This window comes from Desmodus rotundus, chromosome 5 (genome assembly GCF_022682495.2).
Source record: "Desmodus rotundus isolate HL8 chromosome 5, HLdesRot8A.1, whole genome shotgun sequence".
Lineage (NCBI taxonomy): Eukaryota > Metazoa > Chordata > Mammalia > Chiroptera > Phyllostomidae > Desmodus > Desmodus rotundus.
Genome location: NC_071391.1, coordinates 121,839,556 through 121,854,354, shown reverse-complemented (window position 1 = coordinate 121,854,354; position 14,799 = coordinate 121,839,556). Strand labels below are relative to the sequence as shown.

The 14,799-nt window shown below is 37.7% G+C and overlaps 1 protein-coding gene across 4 annotated transcripts in view; it reads right to left on the bottom strand.

Moving 5' to 3' along the window:
• Nucleotides 1–14,799, bottom strand: part of EML4 (EMAP like 4) — a 138,449-nt gene that overhangs the window by 82,716 nt on the left and 40,934 nt on the right. Inside the window, exon 1 of one of the 4 annotated variants that reach the window (XM_053924300.2) lies at nucleotides 1,745–1,863. The exons of 2 other annotated variants lie outside the window; for them this stretch is intronic. In XM_053924300.2, coding sequence (XP_053780275.1) covers nucleotides 1,745–1,778 — 34 coding nt within the window. In that variant the 5' untranslated portion in view covers nucleotides 1,779–1,863. Of the gene's footprint in view, nucleotides 1–1,744; nucleotides 1,864–14,799 lie in introns of those variants that run through there. One more of the 4 variants, XM_053924297.2, reaches the window with a different exon arrangement.

Below are 14,799 nucleotides of genomic sequence, written 5' to 3'. Positions count from 1 at the left end.
AATCAGTAAATTATACGAACATGCTTTTCTAAATTATTCTCAATTTACAAAGGATGAATTATATATTTAAATTAAAATCACAGATAAAAGATTTATATGATTCTAATACACAAATAACCTTCTTTAATCATTTTGGGAAGGCAGCAGAGCCTGGTGGAAAGATTATTAGCCTGTAATGCCAATGTTATAGCCCTGAGCTTTAATATTGACATGGTAATTAGCTTTCACTTTTGGCAAATCACTTAACTTTTATGAACTTTTTAAAAAATGACTAAGATTTTTACTTTGTGAAACTTGGTTATACAAAAGGTGTTTCAGCTTGTAAAAATCCTACCATTACCTGCTAGATACTGTGATAAGATACAAGGACAATTTTTCAAAGGGCATAGTAAACACAAAGTTAACTATTAACAATGTCTTGCAATTATACTGCACCTTTCATATTCATTACCTCATTCCTCTTCTAATACTACCAATATTTTGTATTTGAGGGAACAATTTGAATTAAATAATTTGCCCAAGGTCACCAAACTAGTTGATATCTGAGACTCAAAAACACAACTCAAACCACATTTAAGTGCCCTTTATTTCACGCTGCATTCTAACAGTAATCACAGGAGGACTAAATAAATGTATTTTTTCCCACAAAGCCACTGAAGGGGTTTAAACTATCAAATGATCTAATCAGGTTTTTGTTTTGAAAGGTCATTATGGCGGCTGTGTTTGAATGGATTGAAACAGGATAAAGAGTAAATGCTAGGAGACCAGGCAGGATGCTACTGCAGTAACCTATGTGAAGGGTGATGGTGGCCTAGGCTAGGATTAAAGTATCTACGTGCCTCAATTTGTTCAGGAAAAATATATCTGCTATCTCAGTATAAATATTATCAAAATGCTCCTCCTTTCACTCTCAAGTTTCCAGTTTGGACAATCTATTACACAATCAATTGCAGGGTCACAATGGAGATGGTAAAGGCGTATGGCAGTTGATTTCTACAGTTCCTTATACCTCTAAAATCCTAGAACATCTTTTCCTTCTAAAATCTTTGCTTTTCAACTTTTCAGGAGCCAGAATCTCTTGGGAATCCAATAAAAGCTGTGGCAGAAATTGTGCATGAGCTCTGGAGTTACACTGCTTGACTAAATCTGTTACTTAACAGTGCTGTGACTGGTTTCCTCATGTGTAACTTCTTCGTGCTAATTAGTATTTATCTCAAACTTGGGATTATTTGATGAAATAACGCACAGCACTGTCATATACTGAGGGTTCAATAAGTTATTATCCTATATAATGTGTTCCTTAATGTTTATTACTGACACAAAATTGAAAATTTAACCTAAAGTTCATGAATGGAGTTAACAAGCTATGTGCCCACACCAAAAATACCATGCAACAGTTAAAAAACAATGTGGTTGGTATATATGCTAAAAATTGGAAAGATCCACAAGACGATTTAAGTGGAATAAGCAAATTGCAAAACAATATGTACTAAATAATTTATTAAAATACACCCCCCCCAAAAAACATACTTCTAAAAAATAAGCCAAAACTTCCTATGTATATAATATAAACACAGAAAAAACTCTAGAAGCATGCACATCAAACTGGTGATTGGGTTACTTCTGACTACAAGAGCAAGATTAGAAGGACAGGGGTAAAGGGAAAATTTTGCTTTTTAGTATAAGTATTTCTAAATCATTTGAATAGCAAACCAAAAATGTATCATATGCTACTTAAACTTACATTTAAGGTAAAATGAATTGCTTCTAAGCCTCATTTTTCAAAAGTAAGTTTCCTTTAGGCAACTTTTAGCCAATTTTATCAGGCAGGGGTGTCCAACCTTTGGTGTCTCAGGGCCACACTGGAAGAAGAAGAGAAGTTTGGGGCCACACATTAAATACAGAAACACTAACGAAAACAGATGAGCAAAAACAACGGTTTTGAGTAAATTTACAATTTTGTGTTGGGCCTCATTCATAGCCATCCTGGGCCCCATGGGGCCTGTGGCCACGGGTTGGACACCCCTGTAGGAATATGGTAAAGTGTAAGACAATTAACTTTGCACTTCTCAATTACTAAAGCTAGAAAAGAGACTTCCTAAAGGCCAACAACCCCTCCTGCAATTTACAGATGGAAACTAAGACTGGGAAATTAGTTGAGTTATTCATGCTCACACAGCAAATTGGAATTAAGAGTTCCCTCCTCAAGACTCTAAAGAATTCATCACTCTTGCCCTTTCCAGTTTGAAAACTTTTTTGTTTTGTCTCCCAATCTAATGTATGGCACTCTCATTCACAATAAACTTTTTAGGAATACATATGTTCAGTAAAGAGAATATCTATTTTTTGGGGGGGGGCTTTTTACACTTCTTTTTCTTAATCCAACTACATTAGTTACTTTTACTCATATTACAGTAGTCTCTTATTTCTTTGTTCCCTCTAAAAATAGTAGTTTCTAGCCTTGAAGGTTAAAATATAAAATACAAGTGAATTCTCAAGGGTTCTTATTCATGGGGGTTGTGTGGGAAGGAGGTCCACAAACCTTTACCCATCAGTCTATTATATTTATTGGCATAAATAAGTATCTTTTATCAGAGGTACAAGCAAATCTGTATTAACTAGTGAACTTTAACATTCAATATTATAGTTTTTAAGTATATTTATTGTTATGCTATTACAGTTGTCCCATTTTTTTTCTCCCCTTTATTCCCCTCCACCCTGTACTCCCACTCTCACCAGCATTCCCCCCCCCCCCACCCAGTTCAAGTCCAAGGGTCGAACATATTAAGTTCTTTGGTTTCTCCATTTCCCATACTATTCCTAAACCTCCCCTGTCTATTTTGTATCTACCATTTGTTTCTTATTCCCTGTTCTTTTTCGGCCATTCCCACCCACCCCCCCAGCCTTCTCCCTGCTGATAACCCTCCATGTGATCTCCATTTCTGTGGTTCTGTTCCTGTTCTAGTTGTTTGCTTAGTTTGCTTTTGTTTTTGTTTTAGGTGTGGTTGTTAATAACTGTGGGTTTGCTGTCATTTTTACTGTTCGTACTTTTTATCTTCTTTTTCTTAGATAAATCCCTTTAACATTTCATATAATAAGGGCTTGGTGATGATGAACTCCTTTAACTTGACCTTATCTGAGAGGCACTTTATCTGCCCTTCCATTCTAAATGACAGCTTTGCTGGATAGAGTAATCTTGGATGTAGGTCCTTGCCTTTCATGACTTTGAATACTTCTTTCCAGCCCCTTCTTGCCTGCAAGGTTACTTTTGAGAAATCAGCTGGATAGTCTTATGGGCATTCCTTTGGAGGTAACTTTCTCCTTTTCTTTGGCTACTTTAGGATTCTCTCCTTATCTTTAATCTTAGGTAATGTAATTATGATGTGCCTTGGTGTGTGCTTCCTTGGGTCCAACTTCTTTAGGACTCTCTGAGCCTCCTGGACTTCCTGGAAGTCTATTTCCTTTGCGAGGTTGGGGAAGTTCTCCCTCATTATTTTTTCAAATAAGGTTTCAATTTCTTGCTCTTCCTCTTTTCCTTCTGGAACCCCTATGATTAAGATGTCGGAACGTTTAAAGTAGTCCCAGAGGTCCCTCTCATTTTTTTAAATTGTTTCTTAATTCTGTTCTGGTTGAATGTTTACTTCTTCCTTCTGCTCCAAATCTTTGATGGTCATCCCTGTTTCCTTTACTTCACCATCCGTTCTCTGTATATTTTCCTTTATTTCACTTGGCATAGCCTTCACTTCTTCCTCTATTTTGCAACCATACTCAACCATTTCTGTGAGCATCCTGATTACCAGTGTTTTGAACTCTGCATCTAATAGGTTCGCTATCTCGTCATCACTTAGTCCTTTTCCTGGAGTTTTGATCTGTTTCTTTCACTGGGTCGTATTTATTTGTCTCAGTGTAGCTGTTATGCTGTAAGGGGCAGAGCCCTAGGTATTCACCAGGGCTGCATCATGGCGCTGTATGTGGCAGAGTGGAACAATGCCGTTTGCTCACTTGCTCAGCTCTTGTCCAGCTTTCAGTTACTTCCCCCAGCTACCCACAAGCAAATCGGGCCCTTCTGGTGCTGATTCCCAGGTGGGTGGGTTTGTATACGTTCTAGAACCCTGTGAGTCCAGTGAACTCTCCTGTTTGGCTGGGAGTTCCCTCCCCCAATGCTACAACCCCCACAGACTTTCACAACCAGAGGTGTTTTGGGGCTTTCTTTTCCCGCACTGGAACATTGGGTTGTACAATCTGTCTTGCTCCCCACTTGTTCCTCCCAGTTTATTCACACGCAAATGTAGGACCACTTGCTCCACCAGCTGCCTTGCCAGCCTGCCTGGCTTCCCATCTCTGCCCCTCCTACCAGTCTGAATGAATGTTTCTTCTTTAACTCCTTGGTTGTTGGACTTCCATACAATTTGATTTTCTGGCAGTTCTGATTGTTTTTTGTTTTTAAATTTATTGTCTTTCTTTTGGTTGTGCGAGGAGGCAAAGTTTATCTACCTATGCCTCCATCTTGGCTGAAGTCCTTGAGATGATTTTAAAACTACAATGGCACCTGTTCATTATGCTTTTACTAAAGTGAACCATAGCTAATTTGTCTTCTGAATTGTCAAAAAATGTGTTAGCTTTGCAGAGATAAATATATTGTATTCCAAATATGCAAAAATTGATATATTTAGTATATCAGAATGAGATATGCCTATAACATTCTTAAATCATTCTAAAATGGAATACTTAATTCCTTATCTTCCTAACAAGGCCATGATATTCTAATGTAGGCACTTCTAGATGACTCTGTTTTCACTGAGAATATTAATTACTTTGTGCTGCAAGCACTATGATGAAACAATGCCCTAGAGGCTACAATATTTCTAATTAAATAATTGAAAGTACTACATTTTCAAATTTTTCATCTGTCGTAATCCCTTTCCTGCTTCCTTCTTTGCACAGTTAGGAGTAACTATTCTGGTCTATAGCAACAGTCCTTTCTGGATCAACTACCTACTTTATGGAATATAGGATAACCAACCTTTTTGAATTGTTTATAAGAAGAGAAAATAATCTTTATAATTAGGATATTTTCTATTTAAAGAAGTATATTTTGTATGTATATTATATACTCATATATCATATATATATGATTTATACAACCTAAGTAGAAAAGGGGAAAATGAACACAGCCTCACACCTAATATTTGTGTCATAAGAGTCCCAGTGGAAGAAGAGAAAAAGATTCTTGCTGGGAAATAAAAAAAGCAAAGAAATAATGGCTGAACTTCAAAGTTCAATTAAAATTTACAAATTCATTATCATTAAGTATATATTGAAGTCCCTATCTCGAAACACACACATAAAAATCAAATTAAAGAACTAAAGGCAAAATTATAAAGCCTTTAGAAATAATAGAGAGTATCTTCATATCTGCAAGTAGAAAGGAAGTTCCTATAAATGAGATACAGAATTCAGAGTGTATGCTCACTAGAAGTCATAATACAGAGAAAAAGCAATTCATAAACTGGGAAAAGATAGTGATAGCACCTGTAACTGGTAAAGAATCAATCTCCTGAATAAAGAATTCCTACAAATCAGTAAGGCAAACAATTCTATAGGAAAATTGGCAAAAGCCTTGACTAACACCTCATGGAAAAGCGAACATAAATGGCCAATGAACATTTGAAATGAGGCTGAAGTACCTCAATAATCTTGGAAAGGAAAATGAAAACCATTATGCAATTCCATTTATGCTCACCAACGTGGTAAAAAAAAAAAAAAATTAAAATTAAAGCCTGACAGTATCAAGTGTTCCCAAGGACAGAGGGTAACATTAAGTCACTCTCATATATTACTGGTAGGAGGTAAACTGTTTCAATGACTTCAGGGGGGGCGGGGAAACCTGGTCATTGGCATTACCTGGTATAATTAATAATAACTGGAAGATGCATACATCCTATGACCCAGAAAGTCCATTCTTATGTATAAATACCCTGACCATTCCATTCCTAGGTGTATACACTCTTACCTACGGCAGGTTTGTCAAACTTCTGTAAATGATCAAATAGTAAATATTTTAGGCTTTGCAAACCATATAGTCTCTGTAGCAACTACTCAGATGTCTTTGTAACATAAAATAGCTATAGATAAATATGTAAATGACTGGGTGTAGCTATGTTCCAATAAAACTTTATTAACAAAACAGGTGGCCTGCCAGGCAAGTCTCCCCATCTGTTTATTTTTGGAAATAAACCGTAAGAAAATATATCAATAAAAGCAACATTTCATATTTATGTGGGAATTAAAGTTTCCTAATCACATTTTCTCTCAAAGAAGTTTAAATTATATAAGGCATTTAAACTGTTAAAGATTGGACATTTTATTTCTTTAGTAAATGACAATATTAATTACCTCTATCCATCAACATGATTATATGAAAGAAAAAGACTATGTAATTTCTGGTTTCAATGAAGTAACACAAATAATGTTGCTGATTTGTTTTTCTATTTTTAAAAACTAAGTTTGTATTTTCCTTGCAAGATATTCTTACTAAAAATTTACCTTCTAGCATAAATTTAAAGAGAACTCGTGTTAAGTTAAAAAGAAACATTTTGCTACAGTACTTTGAGCATAACCACTGTTCCCAGGGAAGGAATTTACTTCCTTCTATCACCAGAATTCATTCACAATTAAAATGGTCTTTTTTTCTTTCTTTCTTTCTTTCTTTCTTTCTTTCTTTCTTTCTTTCTTTCTTTCCTTTTTTTAAAGATTTCATTTATTTATTTTTAGAGAGAGGGGAAGGGAGAGAAGAAGAGAAACATCAGTGTGTGTTTGCCTCCCATGTGGCCCCCACTGGGGACCTGGCCCACAACCCAGGCATGTGCCCTGGCTGGGAATTGAACCAGTGACCCTTTGGTTCACAGGCCGGTGCTCAACCCACTAAGCCACACCAGCCAGGACAAAATGGTCTTTTTTCAAAGTCTTAATTTAACACGGAATTAAAAACACATATTCAGATAACTGACTGCTTTTGATGAAGTTTTTGGTTATACTTCGTAGAAGTAAACATCCTGCTTAACTACACAATTTCCATTGTGCTATTATTTTAGGCACTTTTTAAATTATATTCCAATAAAATCTGCTGTTTTAATTTTTTTCCCTCAAGAATATAATGACCTTTCTGGGGGAGAGAGGGAAAGAACAAGTTGAGCAAAGACCACTCTGTCCTCATAACACAAATATATTTGTTTATAAAGTGGTTACAGTCTTAATTAAACACTCTACTTATGCCATTATTGACACAGTGCTAATGGGAAGAGGAATAAAAACAAATAAAGCATGTAGATTTATCCCAAACTCCTTAGACTTCTTTTGTCACAAGCAGTAAAGTTTATGAGACAGGTCTGAATTCCCAGGCAAGGAGAGAGAGGTTACCAGTGCAGAAGAACCACACACTGAAGTAAGACCAGGCAAGCCATCTTTCCTTGTCACCACCTACATTACAAGCAATATAAGCCAGTTCTGTCTACATTTCCTGCTGCCTTCCCAGATAGTTCCAGAGCAAATCCCAGCTTTCTAAATCTCACGACATACTTGACATTCTGAGGAAATCCTCCAGTCCAGATGGCCTACCACAAAGCGTTTCTAGTTGGCACAAATAAAAACGTCTTAAGATAGCTCTTCTCCTGGACCTCTGCTCTCTGAACTAAAGAAAGGTTTTCTACTTGTTTATAAAGAGAGACAAAGAAACTGAAGGACAGAGAGCAGACAAAGCACTCAGGCAAAAGGGGGAAAGATACTGACCAAAAAAAAACTTGTGTTGCTTTGGGGAGTGGCTAAACTCCAGGCTTAGGCAGAAACACATGAATTAATGCACTACATTAAGATTCACTACATTAATTTGTTTGTCCTGGGGCACTACTTTTCTGATCTTCTTTTACTTGGTTAAGATTAATGTACAATTGCTTAAAATATTCTGAAAATGAAACACAAAACAAACTAAATAGTTTCTATAAATACACAGTTAAAGCCACCAAAGTGAGTATTTTCTCTACTAGGAAATAAAATAAACAATGTGTGTGGAAAGCGGCAAGTCACATTTCCTTTTTCCTTTGGCTTTTGTTTAAAATAAAATGAAATCCACATGAACTGTAAAGAAACAGAAAGAATGATCACTTTTCATTGATTTTTAAAACCTAAGTGTTAAGACTAACATGGCTAGTTTATCACCATTATTTCACTAAAGATAATGAATGTAATTAATAATGAGAACAGTCATTTTTCTTATTTCACTAGTTTTCTTTTTTTTTTTTTTTTTTTAAATATATTTATTGATTATGCTATTACAGTTGTCCCATTTCCCCCCCCACTCCACTCCATCCTGCCCACCCCCCTCCCTCCCACATTCCCCCCCCATAGTTCGTGTCCATGGGTCATACTTATAAGTTCTTTGGCTTCTACATTTCCTACACTATTTTTACCCTCCCCCTGTCTATTTTCCACCTATCATCTATGCTACTTATTCTCTGTACCTTTACCCCCCTCTCCCCCTCCCACTCCCTTATTGACAACCCTCATGTTCTAGTTGTTTGCCTAGTTTGCTCTCCTTTTTGTTTTATGTGTGGTCGTTAATAACTGTGAGTTTGCTGTCATTTTTACTGTTCCTATTTTTGATCTTTTTCTTAGGTAACTCCCTTTAACATTTCATATAATAAGGGCTTGGTGATGATGAGCCTCTTCAACTTGACCTTATCTGAGAAGCACTTTATCCTCCCTTCCATTCTAAATGATAGCTTTGCTGGATACAGTAATCTTGGACGTAGGTCCTTGCGTTTAATCTTGGGTAATGTAATTATGATGTGTCTTGTTGTGTTCCTCCTTGGGTCCAGCTTCTTTGGGACTCTCTGAGCTTCCTGGACTTCCCGGAAGTCTATTTCCTTTGCCAGATCAGGGAAGTTCTCCATTATTTGTTCAAATAAGTTTTCAATTTTTTGTTCTTCCTCTTCTCCTTCTGGCACCCCTATAATTCTGATGTTGGAACGTTTCAAGGTGTCCTGGAGGTTCCTAAGCCTCTCCTCATTTTTCCAAGTTCTTGTTTCTTCATTCTTTTCTGGTTGAATGTTTGTTTCTTCCTTCTGGTCCATACCATTGATTTGAGTCCCAGTTTCCTTCTCATCACTATTGGTTCCCTGAACATTTTCCTTTGTTTCTCTTAGCATAGGCTTCATTTTTTCATCTGTTTTTCGAATAGATTCAACCAAGTCTGTGAGCATATTGATAACCAGTGCTTTGAACTGTGCATCCGATAGGTTGGCTATCTCTTCGTCGCTTAGTTGTATTTTTTCTGGAGCTTTGAAGTGTTCTGTCATTTGGGCCATTTTTTTTTGTTTGTTTGTCTTGGCGCGTCTGTTACTTTAAGGGGAGGAGCCTTAGGTGCTCACCGGGGCTGGGTAATGCTGGTCGCTGCGCAGTGATGCTGTACGTGGGGGCGGGGCCGAGAGGGAGCAATGGCGCCCGCTTCACTCTCCTCCGGATTTCAGTCTTTCACTCCGCTACCCACAATCAAACTGGGCCCCTCTGGTGCTGGTTCCCGAGTAAGTGGGCCTGTGCACACTCTAGGCCCCTGTGGGTCTCTCCAACCACCTCTCCTGTGAGGCTGGGAGTCTCTCCTGCCGCCCCAACCCCCAGGGGCGCTTTCAATCAGAGGTTTGAGGCTTTATTTCCCCGAGCTGGAGCCCTGGGTTGCGCAGCGGTCTGCTTCTCTGCCCGCCGTTCATCCGGTTTATCTGTGGGTGAATGTGGTGCCGCAATGTGCTATCCGCCACTCTGCCTGCCCCACTCTCCGCCACTCTGAGTCCGGCCCTCTGGGTTTATCTGTGCAAATGTGGGACCGCAGGGTCTGCTAGTGCTCGGACTGCCTGCGCCATTTGTCCCATACTCTGCCAGTCTCAGTCCCGCCACAGCCACGCGAGTCCTCTCCACCCCAGTGCCGTCTCCGCCCCTCCTACCAGTCTGGATGAATGATTATTTTCTGTTTCCTTGGTGTTGGTCCCCCTTGCTGTTCGATTCTCTGTCGGTTCTGGTTGTGCGAGGAGGCGCAGTGTGTCTACCTACGCCGCCATCTTGGTTCTCCTCACTAGTTTTCCAAATTATTTTAAAATAATACATCGATACTAGTAACCTATAATACTAAACAATACATCGATACTAGTAACCTATAATACTAAACAATTTATGTTTGGTCAGATATTCCAATTTTAAACCACTCATGCTTACAATAATGTAAATGTATAAAGTAGTTCGAATTATAAATATCTTTATTCTGTCTTACAAAACCATGTAAAACCAGGAGAAAGTTAATGAATGCAACATGTATTTATTCTTTTGATAACTACTTCTAAAGCTACTACTCCTAAGGCTAATCAAATAACAAATGCAGTGAGGTAAGTTATCTCTTGAATTTGTTGCTTTTAAGCTTTATAACTAAGGAAAGCACATTTAAACCAACCCAAAGTAAAACAGAAACAACACAACTGCTATAAATATACATCCCCCCAAAATACTATGAAATGGATGAAACCTAAACCAAAATTGAACATAAAAAGTTGTGCTACAAAGATTGAGATAAGGATAAACTAAGAGCAAAGCTAATAAAAGGGAATGAAGCAAAATGATCCAGATTAATATTAACAAAAAGTCTTATGACGAAAGTGTTTCCTCAAGTGAGACTTGGGAAAATACTTCTCTTTCAATGAACACCTGGTACAGATTTATCAAAGCCTAGAAGCCATTTGAAAGATTAACAGAAGTGGGCTGGGGAGTGTGCAATGAATCTAAAATAAGGACATTTGAGTGAGACACATAAGTAAAATAAAAGCAGCCATAATGGGGAATATAAAGATATAAAAGAAATGTAGTGGTATATCAGCCACAGACCAGGAAGGATTTCAAATTCTAGGAATATATCCAAGAGAAATAAAAACATATGTCCATGCAAAAACCTGCACTTGAATGTTCATCGTAGCATTATTCATAAGAGCCAAAGAGTGGAATTTGGTCCTTACTCTCAAGGAGCTTTCAAAGATGCAAAAATCCTCAAAAAGAAAAAAAAAAAAGTATAAGCAAACCAAATGTAGTAATATTGTAAAAAGACAATAAACCACAACCAAGATGAATTTACTATAATCAATAAAATCACATTAACAGAAATAAAATCATGTTCATTTCAACCGAAAAAGGCATTTTATAAAACTAAATGTTCATTCAAAACAAAAACATTACATATCATGAAAGGGAACATTTTTAATCTGATAAAAAGACATCATACTAGATCATATTCTCTGCATTTCTCTCTCTAGCTAGACACACAAATAAAAAATATGTACATCTAAGTATGCACGTATGTATGTATGCCATCCCAAGTGCTCTTCTTACAACGTGTCTGACAGACACTCCTTTCACCAAAAAAGCAGGGTCTATGTTCCCTCCTCTTGTATTTGGAGGGGGGCTTGGGACTGCTCCAATGGGTACAGAAAAAGTGATACATATATGACTTCTTAGGCAAGGATGTAAAAGGATATAGCTTCTATCTGGTCTTCTCTCTCTTTGGGAATGCTTGCTTTAGGAGAGACCAGCACCATGCTGTGAAGAAGTTCACACAAGCCTGCAAGTGGAGACCATATGGAAGGGCTCCCTTCCAAGAGCCAGCATCAACAACCAGACCTTTGAGGAAATGAGCCTTCAGCCAAGCCCTCAGACAACACAGCAGACGAGCCTTTCATAATGTGTCTTATCTAAATTCCTAATCCACAGAATCATGATCATAACAAATGGATGCTTTAGACCACTAAATTCTTAATTGGTTATGCAGCCATAGTACACAGAACAGGGATAGACCAAAATACAAAAAATTACAACATCATATCTAATGTTGAAATACCCAAAGCTTTCCTTTTGAGATAAGGAGGAAAGAAAGAAAACCTTCACTACTTCTATTCTGTGCTGCAGTCGTACTCAGCTCAACAAGACAAGAGAAATAAAGATTAGAAAAGAAGTGTAACTATCATTTCACAGACAATAAATATATAGGTGGTTATTAGAGTTATTAGAATTAATAGCAAGTTTAGCAAGGTGGATAAACATAGGTCAATACACAAAATCAACTGTATTACTCTATCTTAGCAATGAACGGAAAAAGAAATTTATAAAAAATCATTCATAACAGTACTAACAAATAATGAAATTTAGGAGTAAAAATAAACAATGTTCAAGCCCTCTGTACATAAAATCAGTAAATTTTGTCAAGAGAAATGAAAGGCCGAAATAATTATGTAAATATACTATGTGACTTGAAGACTCAATAGAAATATGCCACTTTAACCCGAACTGATCTGGAAATTTAATGCAATACAAAAAATATTCCAACGGTTGGTGTGTGCATGTACGGAATTTGGTAAGCTTATTCAAAGTTTATTTGGAAAAGCAAATGGTCAAGAATAACTGAAACCCTCTTGAAGGAAAGGAAAAAGGAGGAGCACCTGCTCTATGAGATATCAAGACTTATGAAACTATAGTAATTAAGACAAAGATAGACAAATGGACTCACTGAACTGAAAACCCAAAAATAAACACAGTCATATAAAGACCAAAGGTGGCACTTTAGAGATCTGGGGAAACAAAGAGTCACACCAATATATAATGATGGGTCCAAAGGATCTCCACATGGAGAAGGAAGGCAGGAAGGAAGGGAGGGAGGAAGGAAGAGTTAGAAAGAGAAACTTGACCCTTAACTCACAGCACACAGAAAAAATCATTTCCAGATGGATTGCAGATCTAAATGTGAAAGACAAAAAATAAAGTTTTAAAAGAAGTTTAGACACAGAAATCACTATTGTAAAAGGAAAAGATTGATAGCAGGACTACTCTTAAAATTGAGAATGCCTATTCACAGAAAAATACCAGTAAGAGTAGGAAAGCTATGCCCTGGGCTGGTGTGGCTCAGTGGATTGAGCACGGGCCTGTGAGCCAAAGGGTGGCTAGTTTGATTCCCAGACAGGGTGCATGCCTGGGTTGCAGGCTGGGTCCTCAGTGGGGGGGCGCTCCAGAGGCAACCACACATTGATGTTTCTCGCCCTCTCTCTAAAAATAAATAAAATCCTTAAAAAAAAAAAAAAAAAAAGAGTAGGAAAGCCAGAATAGGAAAAAGTAGTTGGAACACACAACTGACAAAGGGCTAGCTCACATCCTAAATATACAAATAGCACAAATTAATTAGAAAGACAGCCTGCCAGAAAAATGTGAAATACACCTGAACAAACACTTTACAAAAGAGGACATCCAACTGGCCAATAAGTATACCAAAAGGTGCTCAACCTTATTAGTATTCAAGAAAATTCAATTTGCCCTAAGTGGTGCGGTTCAGTTGGTTGGGCATCATCCCATATGCTAAAGGGGCCCGTTAGATTCCCAATGTGGGCACATGCCTGGGTTGCCAGTTCGGTCGCCCGTTGGGGGCATACAAGAGGCAATCCGTGTTTCTCATATTGTCATTTCTCTCCCTCTTTTTCTCCCTCCCTCCCCCTCTCTAAAAATAAAGGAGGAAAGAAGGAAGAGAGGGAGGGAGGGAGGGAAGAGAAGAAGGGAAGAGCGAGGAAGAGAAGAGAAAGGAAGGAACAGAGGAAGGAAGGAAGGAAATACAATTTGATCATGTACGCAGACAACAGTGTGGTGACTGCAGGGTCGGGCTGGGTGGGGGTGGAAAAGAAGGTTTGGGGGGATAACTGGTAATATAAAAAATACAACAAAAAACAATGTAAAAAAATAAAATACAATCTGAAACCACAATAAAAAAAATCACTACATACCACACGACTTAAATTGAAAAGACTAACAATATCTAGTGTTGGTGAAGATGTGGAACAGGAACTCTTGAAACTGTTGGTGGAACTACCTACTGGTACAGCCACTATGTAAAACTTTTTGGCATTATCTATTAAAGTGGAACAAACACTTTGCTTGTAACCCAGCAATTCCAGTCTGATGATTATACCCAAAAGAAATGTGTGCACATGTGTACTAAGAGATATGTACAGGAATCAGAGCATTATCCGTAACAAACACTGGAAACACACCAAATATGAACAAATAGATTGTGGCATATTCATATAACCAAATACTCAGCAAAGACATTGCATGAACTATAGCCACGAACCACAACATGGATATATCTCACAAACATAACAGTGAGCAAAAGAAACAAGATATAGAATAATATGTGCCTTATGAGCTTTCTTATATAAACTATAAAAACATACAAACCATACTATATTATCAGAAGTGAAGACAGTAGTTATTCTGGAGATACAAGAAGGGGCGGTAATTGGGAGAAGCATTGGGGGGGTCTTTTAGGGTGTTGGCTATGCTCTCTGTCTTGACCTGGATTATAGTTACGTGTGTTATATGGCAATTAAAAGGTTTTCAAATGTTGAGCTTATGTCCCCAATATCTGGAAAAAGTCCAGCCACTGTTAATATAACGAGAATGGTTTGCACAACATAGATGTAACCTGGCAGCCAAGGAGAGTGGATGGGAACACACATGTGTGAACAATGACAACTTCACTGTACTAGTCAGTGGGAGCGGTAGACGCCACTGGGTGAGCATGTGTACCGTGTGGCCGTTACATTCAAAATGACTGAGTAGAGCAATGAATCTGCATCCAATTTTGTGTTAAGCTTAAACATTCCCCCATGGAAACTATTCCAATGAGTCAGAAGGCTTCTGAGGACAATGCAATGAGTGCAGTGCAAGTAAAAG